The 16,093-nt window shown below is 44.6% G+C and overlaps 1 protein-coding gene across 3 annotated transcripts in view; it reads right to left on the reverse strand.

Annotated features, from left to right (window-relative positions):
- The window catches only part of LOC139543144 (FYVE, RhoGEF and PH domain-containing protein 1-like), a 181,076-nt gene that overhangs the window by 88,202 nt on the left and 76,781 nt on the right, over positions 1–16,093 (reverse strand). For 2 of the 3 annotated variants that reach the window (XM_071349371.1, XM_071349372.1), the window contains exons 2-6: positions 14,319–14,603; positions 11,551–11,764; positions 10,181–10,931; positions 7,746–7,984; positions 1,367–1,523 (exon numbers count right to left, since the gene is read on the reverse strand). In XM_071349371.1, the coding sequence (XP_071205472.1) occupies positions 1,367–1,523; positions 7,746–7,984; positions 10,181–10,931; positions 11,551–11,764; positions 14,319–14,603 (1,646 nt within the window). Of the gene's footprint in view, positions 1–1,366; positions 1,524–6,499; positions 6,531–7,745; positions 7,985–10,180; positions 10,932–11,550; positions 11,765–14,318; positions 14,604–16,093 lie in introns of those variants that run through there. The other variant, XM_071349373.1, reaches the window with a different exon arrangement.

Raw genomic sequence — 16,093 nt, forward strand, 5'->3', positions numbered from 1 at the left:
GATTTTTTGTTGTTGTTGAGTTCACTGTGTTTTCAATTGGTTTTCTATGGGAACCTAGATGTCTGTGGCACTTGGTTGCAGTTCCTATTGCTTCCACTAGATGTCAACACTCTTTAGAAATTCGTTGATGATTTTCTTTAGAGAAATGAAGAAGTATGGCTATTCAGAACGAGGGTCCAGCCTAGTGTACTCTTTTGTTTAGGGCCCGCGACCTGAAGCTTGCTCCACTTTAATTTTAGCCGCAATTGAACACAGTGTATCCCGTCTTAAATTTTATCGATTATTTACGTTTTAAAATATCTAAAGTTGGATTTGGAAAGTTGTTTGAAATGTTTGGACAAAGTTTATAGGTAACTTATTAGATATTTTGTAGTCATGTTGGGCGAGCTGGAACCGGTGTTTTTCTGAATCAAACTCGCCAAATAAATTTTGGAGATATACTGACGGAATTAATCGAACAAAAGGACCATTTGTGATGTTTATGGGACATATTGGAGTGCCAACAGAAGAAGCTCTTCAAAGGTAAGGCATGAATTATATCGTTATTTCTGAGTTTCGCGCCTGGCGGGTTGAAATATGATTGTCATGTGTTTGTTTGATGGGGTGCTGTCCTCAGATAATAACATGGTTTCCTTTCGCCTTAAAGCCTTTTTGAAATCTGACATGGTGGCTGAATGAACAAGAAGTTAAGCTTTAATTTGGTGTATTGCACTTGTGAATGTAGGAAAGTTAAATATTTCAACAACAAAAAAAATGAATTTCGCGCTCTGCAATTTCACCGGATGTTGTCGAAACATTCCACTAGCGGAACCACTAACCATAACAGGTTAACCCCTTAACCCTGGACAGTTTTACAGACCCCCTACCTAGATGTCCTGTAACCTGTTAACCCTGGACAGTTTTACAGGCCCCCTACCTGAATGTCCTATAACCCCTTAACCCTGGACAGTTTTACAGGCCCCCTACCTAGATGTCCTATAACCTGTTAACCCTGGACAGTTTTACAGGCCCCCTACCTAGATGTCCTATAACCCCTTAACCCTGGACAGTTTTACAGACCCCCTACCTAGATGTCCTATAACCCCTTAACCCTGGACAGTTTTACAGGCCCCCTACCTAGATGTCCTATAACCTGTTAACCCTGGACAGTTTTACAGGCCCCCTACCTAGATGTCCTATAACCCCTTAACCCTGGACAGTTTTACAGGCCCCCTACCTAGATGTCCTATAACCTGTTAACCCTGGACAGTTTTACAGGCCCCCTACCTAGATGTCCTATAACCCCTTAACCCTGGACAGTTTTACAGGCCCCCTACCTAGATGTCCTATAACCCCTTAACCCTGGACAGTTTTACAGGCCCCCTACCTGAATGTGGTGGACGATGGCTTTGAACTGGGACGACCTCTCCATCCAGGTGTTGACCAGCTCCATGGCCCGGTCAAAGTTCTTCACGTACTCTCCGTACATCTTCAGGAAGGGGGCTAGCTTCTGCAGGATGTCCCCGATGCGTGGGTTCAAATCCCTGGGGGGGAGAGAGAGGAGAGGTCAGGAAGGGGTAGGGTTAGTGGGAGTTGTGGTGTGTGTGTGTGTGTGTGTGTGTGTGTGTGTGTGTGTGTGTGTGTGTGTGTGTGTGTGTGTGTGTGTGTGTGTGTGTGTGTGTGTGTGTGTGTGTGTGTGTGTGTGTGTGTGTGTGTGTGTGTGTGTGTGTGTGTGTGTTGGGAGAGCTGGGGGCGAGAGAGAGAGAGAGAGAGAGAGAGAGGGGAGAGAGAGAGAGAGAGAGAGAGAGAGAGAGAGGCAGGAAGAGACAGGTCAGGACCAGGGTTATGGTCAGAGATAGGGAAAGCTGCTGGGAGAATGACGACTGTGAGAACTCTCTCTCTCCTGGAATGTGGGAACATTCTCTTCAGGTCAAAAAACAGACATTGAACTGTCAGTACACAGACCTTGAAAACTCAAGTGTTTGAAACAAAAACACAGTTTAATAACAATTCTGGTTTTTCACAGTTGTTGGTTATTTGTGTATGATCCACAATAAATAAGGATATCCTGTTAACCAATCAGGAGTGTCTATAACCTAGTCTCTCTTACCGGTTAACCAATCAGGAGTATATATAACCTAGTCTCTCTTACCGGTTAACCAATCAGGAGTGTATATAACCTAGTCTCTCTTACCGGTTAACCAATCAGGAGTGTATATAACCTAGTCTCTCTCACCAGGTTAACCAATCAGGAGTATATATAACCTAGTCTCTCTTACCGGTTAACCAATCAGGAGTGTATATAACCTAGTCTCTCTTACCGGTTAACCAATCAGGAGTGTATATAACCTAGTCTCTCTTACCGGTTAACCAATCAGGAGTGTATATAACCTAGTCTCTCTTACCGGTTAACCAATCAGGAGTGTATATAACCTAGTCTCTCTTACCGGTTAACCAATCAGGAGTGTATATAACCTAGTCTCTCTTACCGGTTAACCAATCAGGAGTGTATATAACCTAGTCTCTCTTACCGGTTAACCAATCAGGAGTGTATATAACCTAGTCTCTCTTACCGGTTAACCAATCAGGAGTGTATATAACCTAGTCTCTCTTACCGGTTAACCAATCAGGAGTGTATATAACCTAGTCTCTCTTACCGGTTAACCAATCAGGAGTGTATATAACCTAGTCTCTCTCACCGGTTAACCAATCAGGAGTATATATAACCTAGTCTCTCTTACCGGTTAACCAATCAGGAGTGTATATAACCTAGTCTCTCTTACCGGTTAACCAATCAGGAGTGTATATAACCTAGTCTCTCTTACCGGTTAACCAATCAGGAGTGTATATAACCTAGTCTCTCTTACCGGTTAACCAATCAGGAGTGTATATAACCTAGTCTCTCTTACCGGTTAACCAATCAGGAGTATATATAACCTAGTCTCTCTTACCGGTTAACCAATCAGGAGTGTCTATAACCTAGTCTCTCTTACCGGTTAACCAATCAGGAGTGTATATAACCTAGTCTCTCTTACCGGTTAACCAATCAGGAGTGTATATAACCTAGTCTCTCTTACCGGTTAACCAATCAGGAGTGTATATAACCTAGTCTCTCTTACCGGTTAACCAATCAGGAGTGTATATAACCTAGTCTCTCTTACCGGTTAACCAATCAGGAGTGTATATAACCTAGTCTCTCTTACCGGTTAACCAATCAGGAGTGTATATAACCTAGTCTCTCTTACCGGTTAACCAATCAGGAGTGTATATAACCTAGTCTCTCTTACCGGTTAACCAATCAGGAGTATATATAACCTAGTCTCTCTTACCGGTTAACCAATCAGGAGTGTCTATAACCTAGTCTCTCTTACCGGTTAACCAATCAGGAGTGTATATAACCTAGTCTCTCTTACCGGTTAACCAATCAGGAGTGTATATAACCTAGTCTCTCTTACCGGTTAACCAATCAGGAGTGTATATAACCTAGTCTCTCTTACCGGTTAACCAATCAGGAGTGTCTATAACCTAGTCTCTCTTACCGGTTAACCAATCAGGAGTGTATATAACCTAGTCTCTCTTACCGGTTAACCAATCAGGAGTGTATATAACCTAGTCTCTCTTACCGGTTAACCAATCAGGAGTGTCTATAACCTAGTCTCTCTTACCGGTTAACCAATCAGGAGTGTATATAACCTAGTCTCTCTTACCGGTTAACCAATCAGGAGTGTATATAACCTAGTCTCTCTTACCGGTTAACCAATCAGGAGTGTATATAACCTAGTCTCTCTTACCGGTTAACCAATCAGGAGTGTCTATAACCTAGTCTCTCTTACCGGTTAACCAATCAGGAGTGTATATAACCTAGTCTCTCTTACCGGTTAACCAATCAGGAGTGTATATAACCTAGTCTCTCTTACCGGTTAACCAATCAGGAGTGTATATAACCTAGTCTCTCTTACCGGTTAACCAATCAGGAGTGTCTATAACCTAGTCTCTCTTACCGGTTAACCAATCAGGAGTGTCTATAACCTAGTCTCTCTTACCGGTTAACCAATCAGGAGTGTCTATAACCTAGTCTCTCTTACCGGTTAACCAATCAGGAGTGTCTATAACCTAGTCTCTCTTACCGGTTAACCAATCAGGAGTATATATAACCTAGTCTCTCTTACCGGTTAACCAATCAGGAGTGTATATAACCTAGTCTCTCTTACCGGTTAACCAATCAGGAGTATATATAACCTAGTCTCTCTTACCGGTTAACCAATCAGGAGTGTATATAACCTAGTCTCTCTTACCGGTTAACCAATCAGGAGTGTCTATAACCTAGTCTCTCTTACCGGTTAACCAATCAGGAGTGTATATAACCTAGTCTCTCTTACCGGTTAACCAATCAGGAGTGTCTATAACCTAGTCTCTCTTACCGGTTAACCAATCAGGAGTATATATAACCTAGTCTCTCTTACCGGTTAACCAATCAGGAGTGTCTATAACCTAGTCTCTCTTACCGGTTAACCAATCAGGAGTATATATAACCTAGTCTCTCTTACCGGTTAACCAATCAGGAGTGTCTATAACCTAGTCTCTCTTACCGGTTAACCAATCAGGAGTGTCTATAACCTAGTCTCTCTTACCGGTTAACCAATCAGGAGTATATATAACCTAGTCTCTCTTACCGGTTAACCAATCAGGAGTGTCTATAACCTAGTCTCTCTTACCGGTTAACCAATCAGGAGTATATATAACCTAGTCTCTCTTACCGGTTAACCAATCAGGAGTGTCTATAACCTAGTCTCTCTTACCGGTTAACCAATCAGGAGTGTATATAACCTAGTCTCTCTTACCGGTTAACCAATCAGGAGTATATATAACCTAGTCTCTCTTACCGGTTAACCAATCAGGAGTGTATATAACCTAGTCTCTCTTACCGGTTAACCAATCAGGAGTGTATATAACCTAGTATCTCTTACCGGTTAACCAATCAGGAGTATATATAACCTAGTCTCTCTTACCGGTTAACCAATCAGGAGTGTATATAACCTAGTCTCTCTTACCGGTTAACCAATCAGGAGTATATATAACCTAGTCTCTCTTACCGGTTAACCAATCAGGAGTATATATAACCTAGTCTCTCTTACCGGTTAACCAATCAGGAGTGTCTATAACCTAGTCTCTCTTACCGGTTAACCAATCAGGAGTATATATAACCTAGTCTCTCTTACCGGTTAACCAATCAGGAGTGTCTATAACCTAGTCTCTCTTACCGGTTAACCAATCAGGAGTGTATATAACCTAGTCTCTCTTACCGGTTAACCAATCAGGAGTGTATATAACCTAGTCTCTCTTACCGGTTAACCAATCAGGAGTATATATAACCTAGTCTCTCTTACCGGTTAACCAATCAGGAGTGTATATAACCTAGTCTCTCTTACCGGTTAACCAATCAGGAGTGTATATAACCTAGTCTCTCTTACCGGTTAACCAATCAGGAGTATATATAACCTAGTCTCTCTTACCGGTTAACCAATCAGGAGTGTATATAACCTAGTCTCTCTTACCGGTTAACCAATCAGGAGTGTCTATAACCTAGTCTCTCTTACCGGTTAACCAATCAGGAGTGTATATAACCTAGTCTCTCTTACCGGTTAACCAATCAGGAGTGTATATAACCTAGTCTCTCTCACCAGGTTAACCAATCAGGAGTGTATATAACCTAGTCTCTCTTACCGGTTAACCAATCAGGAGTGTATATAACCTAGTCTCTCTTACCGGTTAACCAATCAGGAGTGTCTATAACCTAGTCTCTCTTACCGGTTAACCAATCAGGAGTGTCTATAACCTAGTCTCTCTTACCGGTTAACCAATCAGGAGTGTATATAACCTAGTCTCTCTTACCGGTTAACCAATCAGGAGTATATATAACCTAGTCTCTCTTACCGGTTAACCAATCAGGAGTGTATATAACCTAGTCTCTCTTACCGGTTAACCAATCAGGAGTGTATATAACCTAGTCTCTCTTACCGGTTAACCAATCAGGAGTGTCTATAACCTAGTCTCTCTTACCGGTTAACCAATCAGGAGTGTCTATAACCTAGTCTCTCTTACCGGTTAACCAATCAGGAGTGTCTATAACCTAGTCTCTCTTACCGGTTAACCAATCAGGAGTGTATATAACCTAGTCTCTCTTACCGGTTAACCAATCAGGAGTGTATATAACCTAGTCTCTCTTACCGGTTAACCAATCAGGAGTGTCTATAACCTAGTCTCTCTTACCGGTTAACCAATCAGGAGTGTATATAACCTAGTCTCTCTTACCGGTTAACCAATCAGGAGTGTATATAACCTAGTCTCTCTTACCGGTTAACCAATCAGGAGTGTATATAACCTAGTCTCTCTTACCGGTTAACCAATCAGGAGTATATATAACCTAGTCTCTCTCACCAGGTTAACCAATCTGGGGTATATATAACCTAGTATCTCTCACCAGGTTAGGGCAAGGCTTAGGGTCAGGGTTTTATCTCACCACTCCGCCATGCGTTTCTCCAGGACGGGGAGCAGGACTAGTCTAGGGTTAGTCTAGGGTTAGAGGTAGGTCCTGGGTCAGGGCTAGTCTAGGGTTAGAGGTAGGTCCTGGGTCAGGGTCAGGGTTAGTGTAGAGTTAGAGGTAGGCCCTGGGTCAGGGCTAGTCTAGGGTTAGAGGTAGGCCCTGGGTCAGGGTTAGTCTAGGGTTAGAGGTAGGCCCAAGGTCAGGGTTAGTCTAGGGTTAGAGGTAGACCCTGGGTCAGGGTCAGGGTTAGTCTAGGGTTAGAGGTAGGCCCAAGGTCAGCGTTAGTCTAAGGTTAGAGGTAGGCCCAAGGTCAGGGTTAGTCTAGGGTTAGAGGTAGGCCCTGGGTCAAGGTTAGGGTTAGGCCCTGGTTCAGGGCTAGTCTAGGGTTAGAGGTAGACCCTGGGTCAGGGTCAGGGTTAGTCTAGGGTTAGAGGTCGGTCCTGGGTCAGGGCTAGTCTAGGGTTAGAGGTAGGCCCTGGGTCAGGGTCAGGGTTAGTCTAGGGTTAGAGGTCGGTCCTGGGTCAGGGCTAGTCTAGGGTTAGAGGTAGGCCCTGGGTCAGGGTCAGGGTTAGTCTAGGGTTAGAGGTAGGCCCAGGGTCAGGGTTAGTCTAGGGTTAGAGGTAGGCCCTGGGTCAGGGCTAGGGTTAGTCTAGGGTTAGAGGTAGGCCCTGGGTCAGGGTTAGTCTAGGGTTAGAGGTAAGTCTAGGGTTAGAGGTCGGTCCTGGGTCAGGGCTAGTCTAGGGTTAGAGGTAGGCCCTGGGTCAGGGTCAGGGTTAGTCTAGGGTTAGAGGTAGGCCCAGGGTCAGGGTTAGTCTAGGGTTAGAGGTAGACCCTGGGTCCTGGGTCAGGGCTAGTCTAGGGTTAGAGGTAGGCCCTGGGTCAGGGTCAGGGTTAGTCTAGGGTTAGAGGTAGGTCCTGGGTCAGGGTTAGGCCCTGGTTCAGGGTTAGTCTAGGGTTAGAGGTAGGTCCTGGGTCAGGGTTAGTCTAGGGTTAGAGGTCGGTCCTGGGTCAGGGTTAGTCTAGGGTTAGAGGTAGGCCCTGGGTCAGGGTCAGGGCTAGTCTAGGGTTAGAAGTAGGTCCTGGGTCGGGGTTAGTCTAGGGTTAGAAGTAGGTCCTGGGTCGGGGTTAGTCTAGGGTTAGAGGTAGGCCCTGGGTCAGGGTTAGTCTAGGGTTAGAGGTCGGTCCTGGGTCAGGGCTAGTCTAGGGTTAGGGTTTAACTCACCACTCCGCCATGCGTTTCTCCAGGGCGGGGAGCAGGAACTGCTGGTGGAAACAGTATATAGAGCAGATGTTGGAGAAGATGCCCGTGACCACGTCTAGAGGGAAGGAGGCGCGGGAGCGCACCTCCTCCAGGAGGGAGGAGCAGAACACCTGGTCCAGGAGGTACAGACGAGACACGTAGGCCTTCTCTGTGTGGAGGAGCTCATTGGCTATGTTGAACACACGCTGCTGCACCGACAGCTGGGATTGGTCAGAGAGAGAGAGAGAGAGAGAGAGAGAGAGAGAGAGAGAGAAAATTGTCAAATGTCTACTGTTTGCCGATCATCTGGTGCTTCTGTCCCCAACCAAGGAGGGTCTACAGCAGCACCTAGATCTTCTACACAGATTCTGTCAGACCTGGGCCCTGACAGACCTGGGCCCTGACAGGCCTTTGCCCTGACAGACCTGTGCCCTGACAGGCCTTTGCCCTGACAGACCTGGGCCCTGACAGACCTGGGCCCTGACAGACCTGGGCCCTGACAGGCCTTTGCCCTGACAGACCTGGGCCCTGACAGACCTGGGCCCTGACAGACCTGGGCCCTGACAGGCCTTTGCCCTGACAGACCTGGGCCCTGACAGACCTTTGCCCTGACAGACCTGGGCCCTGACAATGGATCTCAGAAAGACAAAAATAATGGTGTTCCAAAAAAGGTCCAGTAGCCAAGACAACAAATACAAATTCCATCTAGACACCGTTGTCCAAGAGCACACAAACAACTATACATACCTCGGCCTAAACATAAAACACCACAGGTAACATCCACAAAGCTGTGAAAGCTCTCAGAGACAAGGCAAGAAGGACCTTCTATGCCATCAAAAGGAACATAAAACTCGACATCCCAATTAGGATCTGTCAAAAATTACTTGAATCAGTTATAGAACCCATTGCCCTCTACGGTTGTAAGGTCTGGGGTCCATTCACCAACCTACAGAAGAGTAGCCAGCTGGTCCTGGAGCTCTGACCACAAACACAAAGAGACCCCCACAGAGCCCCAGGACAGAAAAACATTTCAACCCAACCAAATTATTAGAAACCAATTAGATAATTACTTGACATATTGGAAAGGATTTACAAAAAAAAAAAACAGAGCAAACTAGAATGGTATTTGGCCCTAAACAGAGAGTACACAGTGGCGGAATACCTGACCCCTGTGACTGACCCAAATTTAAGGAAAGCTTTGACTATGTACAGACTCAGTGAGCATAGCCTTGCTATTGAGAAAGGCCGCCGTAGGCAGACATGGCTCTCAAGAGAAGACAGGCTATGTGCACACTGCCCACAAAATGAGGTGGAAACTGAGCTGCACTTCCTAACCTCCTGCCCAATGTATGACCATATTAGAGACACATATTTCCCTCAGATTACATAGGCCCACAAATAATTAGAAAACAAACCAAACATTGATAAACTCCCATATCTATTGGGTGAAATACTGCTGTGTACCCGTTGCCATGAGAACAGGGCAACAAGTACCAACAGTATTTATCTGTTTATTTATCTTCCTCTAATAGTCGTTCTAGAACCCTGATAATATAACACTTACATTTACATTTACATTTAAGTCATTTAGCAGACGCTCTTATCCAGAGCGACTTACTTGAAATGTCTTTATGTTTTTGTGAACCTTTGTGACATTTACTGTTAAATTCAAATCGTTTTTTTGGGGGTTTATGTTGTTTTGTGTCTTCTCACTTTTTGTTGATTGTTTATTTAACTTACTTTGGCAATGTAAACATTTTTCCCAATAAAGCCTCGTTGAATTGACTTGAGAGAGAGAGATGGAGAGACACACCACACACCCACAAATACCCACACACAAACACACACACACACACACAAACACACACAAACATACACACACACACACAAACACACACAAACATACACACCCACACACAAACACACACACAAACATACACACCCACACACAAACACACACCCACAAAAACCCACACATAAACACACACACCCACAAAAACCCACACACAAACATACACACCCACACACAAACACACACACCCACAAAAACCCACACACAAACATACACACCCACACACAAACACACAGACACACACAAACACACACATACTGTACATGTTTTAAATAACAGTTAGGCCTACCTCTGTAGAGTCCTGTCTGTCTGTGTTAAATAACAGTTAAGCCTACCTCTGTAGAGTCCTGTCTGTCTGTGTTAAATAACAGTTAAGCCTACCTCTGTAGAGTCCTGTCTGTCTGTGTTAAATAACAGTTAAGCCTACCTCTGTAGAGTCCTGTCTGTCTGTGTTAAATAACAGTTAAGCCTACCTCTGTAGAGTCCTGTCTGTCTGTGTTAAATAACAGTTAGGCCTACCTCTGGAGAGTCCTGTCTGTCTGTGTTAAATAACAGTTAGGCCTACCTCTGTAGAGTCCTGTCTGTCTGTTTTAGGCAGGGCCAGTGCCAGAGGCTGCAGATCCATCATGGGGTTGATGAGTTCAATGGTCTCATCCCCGCTCCCCTCCTCCAAGTCACTGTCCCCCTCCGAATCCCCCCCACCCTCAGCCGACGCCCCCTCTCCTCCCGGACCCTCCGCATAGCTGCAGGAGGAGGAGCTAGAGAGGCGTGGCAGCGTGAGGGCGGGACTACAGGGGAAGATGACCCGGTCCTCGTCGCCGGCAAAACACAGCTCCTCACTGTGGGACGGAGAGCTGATGCTGTCGATGCCAGAGTCTCGATTGGCCAGTTTGCCGTCCACTTGCGGCTGGAGGAGGGACAAGTTGTCAGAGGGGATCCCTGATTGGCTTTCTGACTCCGCCTGCCCCCTTATCTCCACGGCGTCTGTGAGTTTCTCTGAGGCGCTATAACCGGACTCCATGGACAGTCGCTTGTCAGAGGCAGAGCACAACGCTCCTAGTTCTTTATCATTACCCTCCTCCATGTTGTCTGTCTCCGCTGCTTTCTCTCCCAGCACCACGCCAGCCAACACAGCCAGCCCCTGAGGTAGGTCATCCATCTCTTGAGAGGAAGCAGGGGGGCAGGCCACGTGGAGACAGCCCAGAGTGAGCTCTGAGACTGGGGGAGAGAAGGGATTCCCAACTGGTCCTGTCTCCGGGACCCTGGGGGTAAAGAGACCCCCTCCCATGATATCAGGCACCACAATGATCTGCTCCCTGTAGAGGGAACACAGATAAGACAGTAGAATGTTACATCTATCTATCATATATCTATACATCTATCTATCATATATCTATCTCTCTGTCTATCGATCGATCGATCTATCTTTTATTTTTATTTGTTTTGTAATTTTAACCCCTTTTCTCCCCAATTTTCGTGTTATCCAATCGCTAGTAATTACTATCTTATCTCATCGCTACAACTCCCGTACGGGCTCGGGAGAGACGAAGGTCGAAAGCCATGCGTCCTCCGAAGCACAACCCAACCAAGCCGCACTGCTTCTTAACACAGCGTGCCTCCAACCCGGAAGCCAGCCGCACCAATGTGTCGGAGGAAACACCGTGCACCTGGCCCCCTTGGTTAGCGCGCACTGCGCCCGGCCCGCCACAGGAGTCGCTGGAGCGCGATGAGACAAGGATATCCCTACCGGCCAAACCCTCCCTAACCCGGACGACGCTAAGCCAATTGTACGTCGCCCCACGGACCTCCCGGTCGCGGCCGGCTGTCGACAGAGCCTGGGCGCGAACCCAGAGACTCTGGTGGCGCAGCTAGCACTGCGATGCAGTGCCCTAGACCACTGCGCCACCCGGGAGGCCATTTATCGATCTATCTTACCTCTCAAACTTCTCAATGAGGGAGAGCACACAGGCGGTGGGGGAGGAGCTTCCCTCGGCACGGGGGAGTGTCAGCGGTCGGCAGGCTCCTCCCCCTCTGGGGTCTGCAGGAAGAGGTCTGCAGGGTGGAGGGGGTGGGAGGGGCTTGTCCGGGGCGCGGGGGCAGGGCCTAGGAGCACCAGCACTCTGCTGCAGGTGAGGAGGCTTTGGGGGCACTGAGGAGAAATAACACAACATACAACATGTTACTGACTGAGGAGAAATAACACAACATACAACATGTTACTGACTGAGGAGAAATAACACAACATACAACATGTTACTGACTGAGGAGAAATAACACAACATACAACATGTTACTGACTGAGGAGAAATAACACAACATACAACATGTTACTGACTGAGGAGAAATAACACAACATACAACATGTTACTGACTGAGGAGAAATAACACAACATACAACATGTTACTGACTGAGGAGAAATAACACAACATACAACATGTTACTGACTGAGGAGAAATAACACAACATACAACATGTTACTGACTGAGGAGAAATAACACAACATACAACATGTTACTGACTGAGGAGAAATAACACAACATACAACATGTTACTGACTGAGGAGAAATAACACAACATACAACATGTTACTGACTGAGGAGAAATAACAGAACATACAACATGTTACTGACTGAGGAGAAATAACACAACATACAACATGTTACTGACTGAGGAGAAATAACACAACATACAACATGTTACTGACTGAGGAGAAATAACACAACATACAACATGTTACTGACTGAGGAGAAATAACACAACATACAACATGTTACTGACTGAGGAGAAATAACAGAACATACAACATGTTACTGACTGAGGAGAAATAACACAACATACAACATGTTACTGACTGAGGAGAAATAACACAACATACAACATGTTACTGACTGAGGAGAAATAACAGAACATACAACATGTTACTGACTGAGGAGAAATAACACAACATACAACATGTTACTGACTGAGGAGAAATAACACAACATACAACATGTTACTGACTGAGGAGAAATAACACAACATACAACATGTTACTGACTGAGGAGAAATAACACAACATACAACATGTTACTGACTGAGGAGAAATAACAGAACATACAACATGTTACTGACTGAGGAGAAATAACACAACATACAACATGTTACTGACTGAGGAGAAATAACACAACATACAACATGTTACTGACTGAGGAGAAATAACACAACATACAACATGTTACTGACTGAGGAGAAATAACAGAACATACAACATGTTACTGACTGAGGAGAAATAACAGAACATACAACATGTTACTGACTGAGGAGAAATAACACAACATACAACATGTTACTGACTGAGGAGAAATAACACAACATACAACATGTTACTGACTGAGGAGAAATAACACAACATACAACATGTTACTGACTGAGGAGAAATAACAGAACATACAACATGTTACTGACTGAGGAGAAATAACAGAACATACAACATGTTACTGACTGAGGAGAAATAACAGAACATACAACATGTTACTGACTGAGGAGAAATAACAGAACATACAACATGTTACTGACTGAGGAGAAATAACACAACATACAACATGTTACTGACTGAGGAGAAATAACACAACATACAACATGTTACTGACTGAGGAGAAATAACACAACATACAACATGTTACTGACTGAGGAGAAATAACAGAACATACAACATGTTACTGACTGAGGAGAAATAACACAACATACAACATGTTACTGACTGAGGAGAAATAACACAACATACAACATGTTACTGACTGAGGAGAAATAACAGAACATACAACATGTTACTGACTGAGGAGAAATAACACAACATACAACATGTTACTGACTGAGGAGAAATAACAGAACATACAACATGTTACTGACTGAGGAGAAATAACACAACATACAACATGTTACTGACTGAGGAGAAATAACACAACATACAACATGTTACTGACTGAGGAGAAATAACAGAACATACAACATGTTACTGACTGAGGAGAAATAACACAACATACAACATGTTACTGACTGAGGAGAAATAACAGAACATACAACATGTTACTGACTGAGGAGAAATAACACAACATACAACATGTTACTGACTGAGGAGAAATAACACAACATACAACATGTTACTGACTGAGGAGAAATAACACAACATACAACATGTTACTGACTGAGGAGAAATAACACAACATACAACATGTTACTGACTGAGGAGAAATAACAGAACATACAACATGTTACTGACTGAGGAGAAATAACACAACATACAACATGTTACTGACTGAGGAGAAATAACACAACATACAACATGTTACTGACTGAGGAGAAATAACAGAACATACAACATGTTACTGACTGAGGAGAAATAACACAACATACAACATGTTACTGACTGAGGAGAAATAACAGAACATACAACATGTTACTGACTGAGGAGAAATAACACAACATACAACATGTTACTGACTGAGGAGAAATAACACAACATACAACATGTTACTGACTGAGGAGAAATAACACAACATACAAGGTGTTGGTCATCTTCGTAAAACGTATTTATTTAAACTACAGTAAAGACAGTGTTACTGCACATGTACGGAGCAATGTACTGTCTATTTATTGTTCTACTTTGGTTACTCATTGTGAAGTGGAAGATTTTATCGTTGATACGGTAAGACAGAAATGTTACCTTGTGGTTTAGGCCCAGGTAAGGGAGGGCGTCTCTTGAGGGCGGTGGAGGGCACTTCTTGAGGAGTTCCACTCTCAGTGTCTCCTCCGTTACAGCCGTGTCCAGCTGGGTGCAGCAGGGGCGTGGATGGGTGCAGACCAAGGGACCCAGAGGTTAGGGATCCGGGGTCTGAGCTGAGGCGAGGAGTCTGGGTGTCTGAGTCGTCGGCCCCGAGGCAAACACCGTGAGCACCAGGATCCAGAGACAGGCTCTTAGTCATCAGCCGAGGACTGGAAGAGGACGGGCCTGGGGAGAGAAACAAAGATTGGACATCAATTATACATAAATACATACATACATATTCATTATAGATTATACCTGGAATTTGGAGGTGGAGTGGCCTGGTGGGGGAGGGACAGACTGACAGGTCAGTCAAGGCTTTCTCCTACCGTGGCTCTACAACACTTCAGATCCAACTGGTTGTCTGTGTCAAACCTCCTCTGTTTGCTTTTGAAGTAGCATTCGGTAAGAATTAAAAACGGGAAGTGTAACGAACAGTGGTAGAGAAAGGTGTGTGTTTTATCACTGGGAATAATTACTGCTTTTCTCATATATATATATTTATTTTTTTCATTCCACAGTCAATGTTCAATGCCCACAGCGTACAGAGGCCAGAGACAATAGAATAGACTGGCTCGGCTAATTAAAAAACGATGATGCCACAGGCAGATAGACAGCAATCTGTTTCAGTTGGCTCTGCGGGACACTAATCTTTAATTGGTCAATGTGCTGCGGTGTTAAGGCTTATGTAACACCGCCACGGTCACCTGTTCTATTTCCGCAGGGATCGAATCAGAATGTATCCACTCACCGAACTGTGACTCTGTTTGGTTAACAATGTCTACCAGGGGGTGTATATTAATGGAGATAACAGTGTCTACCAGGGGGTGTATATTAATGGAGATAACAGTGTCTGCCAGGGGGTGTATATTAATGGAGATAACAGTGTCTGCCAGGTGGTGTATATTAATGGAGATAACAGTGTCTCCGAAGTGGTGTATATTAATGGAGATAACAGTGTCTGCCAGGTGGCGTATATTAATGGAGATAACAGTGTCTGCCAGGGGGTGTATATTAATGGAGATAAGTGTCTACCAGGGGGTGTATATTAATGGAGATAACAGTGTCTGCCAGGTGGTGTATATTAATGGAGATAACAGTGTCTGCCAGGGGGCGTATATTAATGGAGATAACAGTGTCTGCCAGGTGCCCTGTATTAATGGAGATAACAGTGTCTGCCAGGGGGTGTATATTAATGGAGATAACAGTGTCTACCAGGGGGTGTATATTAATGGAGATAACAGTGTCTGCCAGGGGGTGTATATTAATGGAGATAACAGTGTCTGCCAGGGGGTGTATATTAATGGAGATAACAGTGTCTGCCAGGTGGTGTATATTAATGGAGAGAACAGTGTCTGCCAGGGGGTGTATATTAATGGAGATAACAGTGTCTCCCAGGTGGTGTATATTAATGGAGATAACAGTGTCTGCCAGGTGGTGTATATTAATGGAGATAACCGTGTCTGCCAGGGGGTGTATATTAATGGAGATAACAGTGTCTGCCAGGGGGTGTATATTAATGGAGATAACAGTGTCTGCCAGGGGGTGTATATTAATGGAGATAACAGTGTCTGCCAGGTGTATATTAATGGAGATAAGTGTCTGCCAGGTGGTGTATATTAATGGAGATAACAGTGTCTGCCAGGTGGTGTATATTAATGGAGATAACAGTGTCT

The sequence above is a fragment of the Salvelinus alpinus genome, chromosome 17, assembly GCF_045679555.1.
Source record: "Salvelinus alpinus chromosome 17, SLU_Salpinus.1, whole genome shotgun sequence".
NCBI classification, from domain to species: Eukaryota; Metazoa; Chordata; class Actinopteri; order Salmoniformes; family Salmonidae; genus Salvelinus; species Salvelinus alpinus.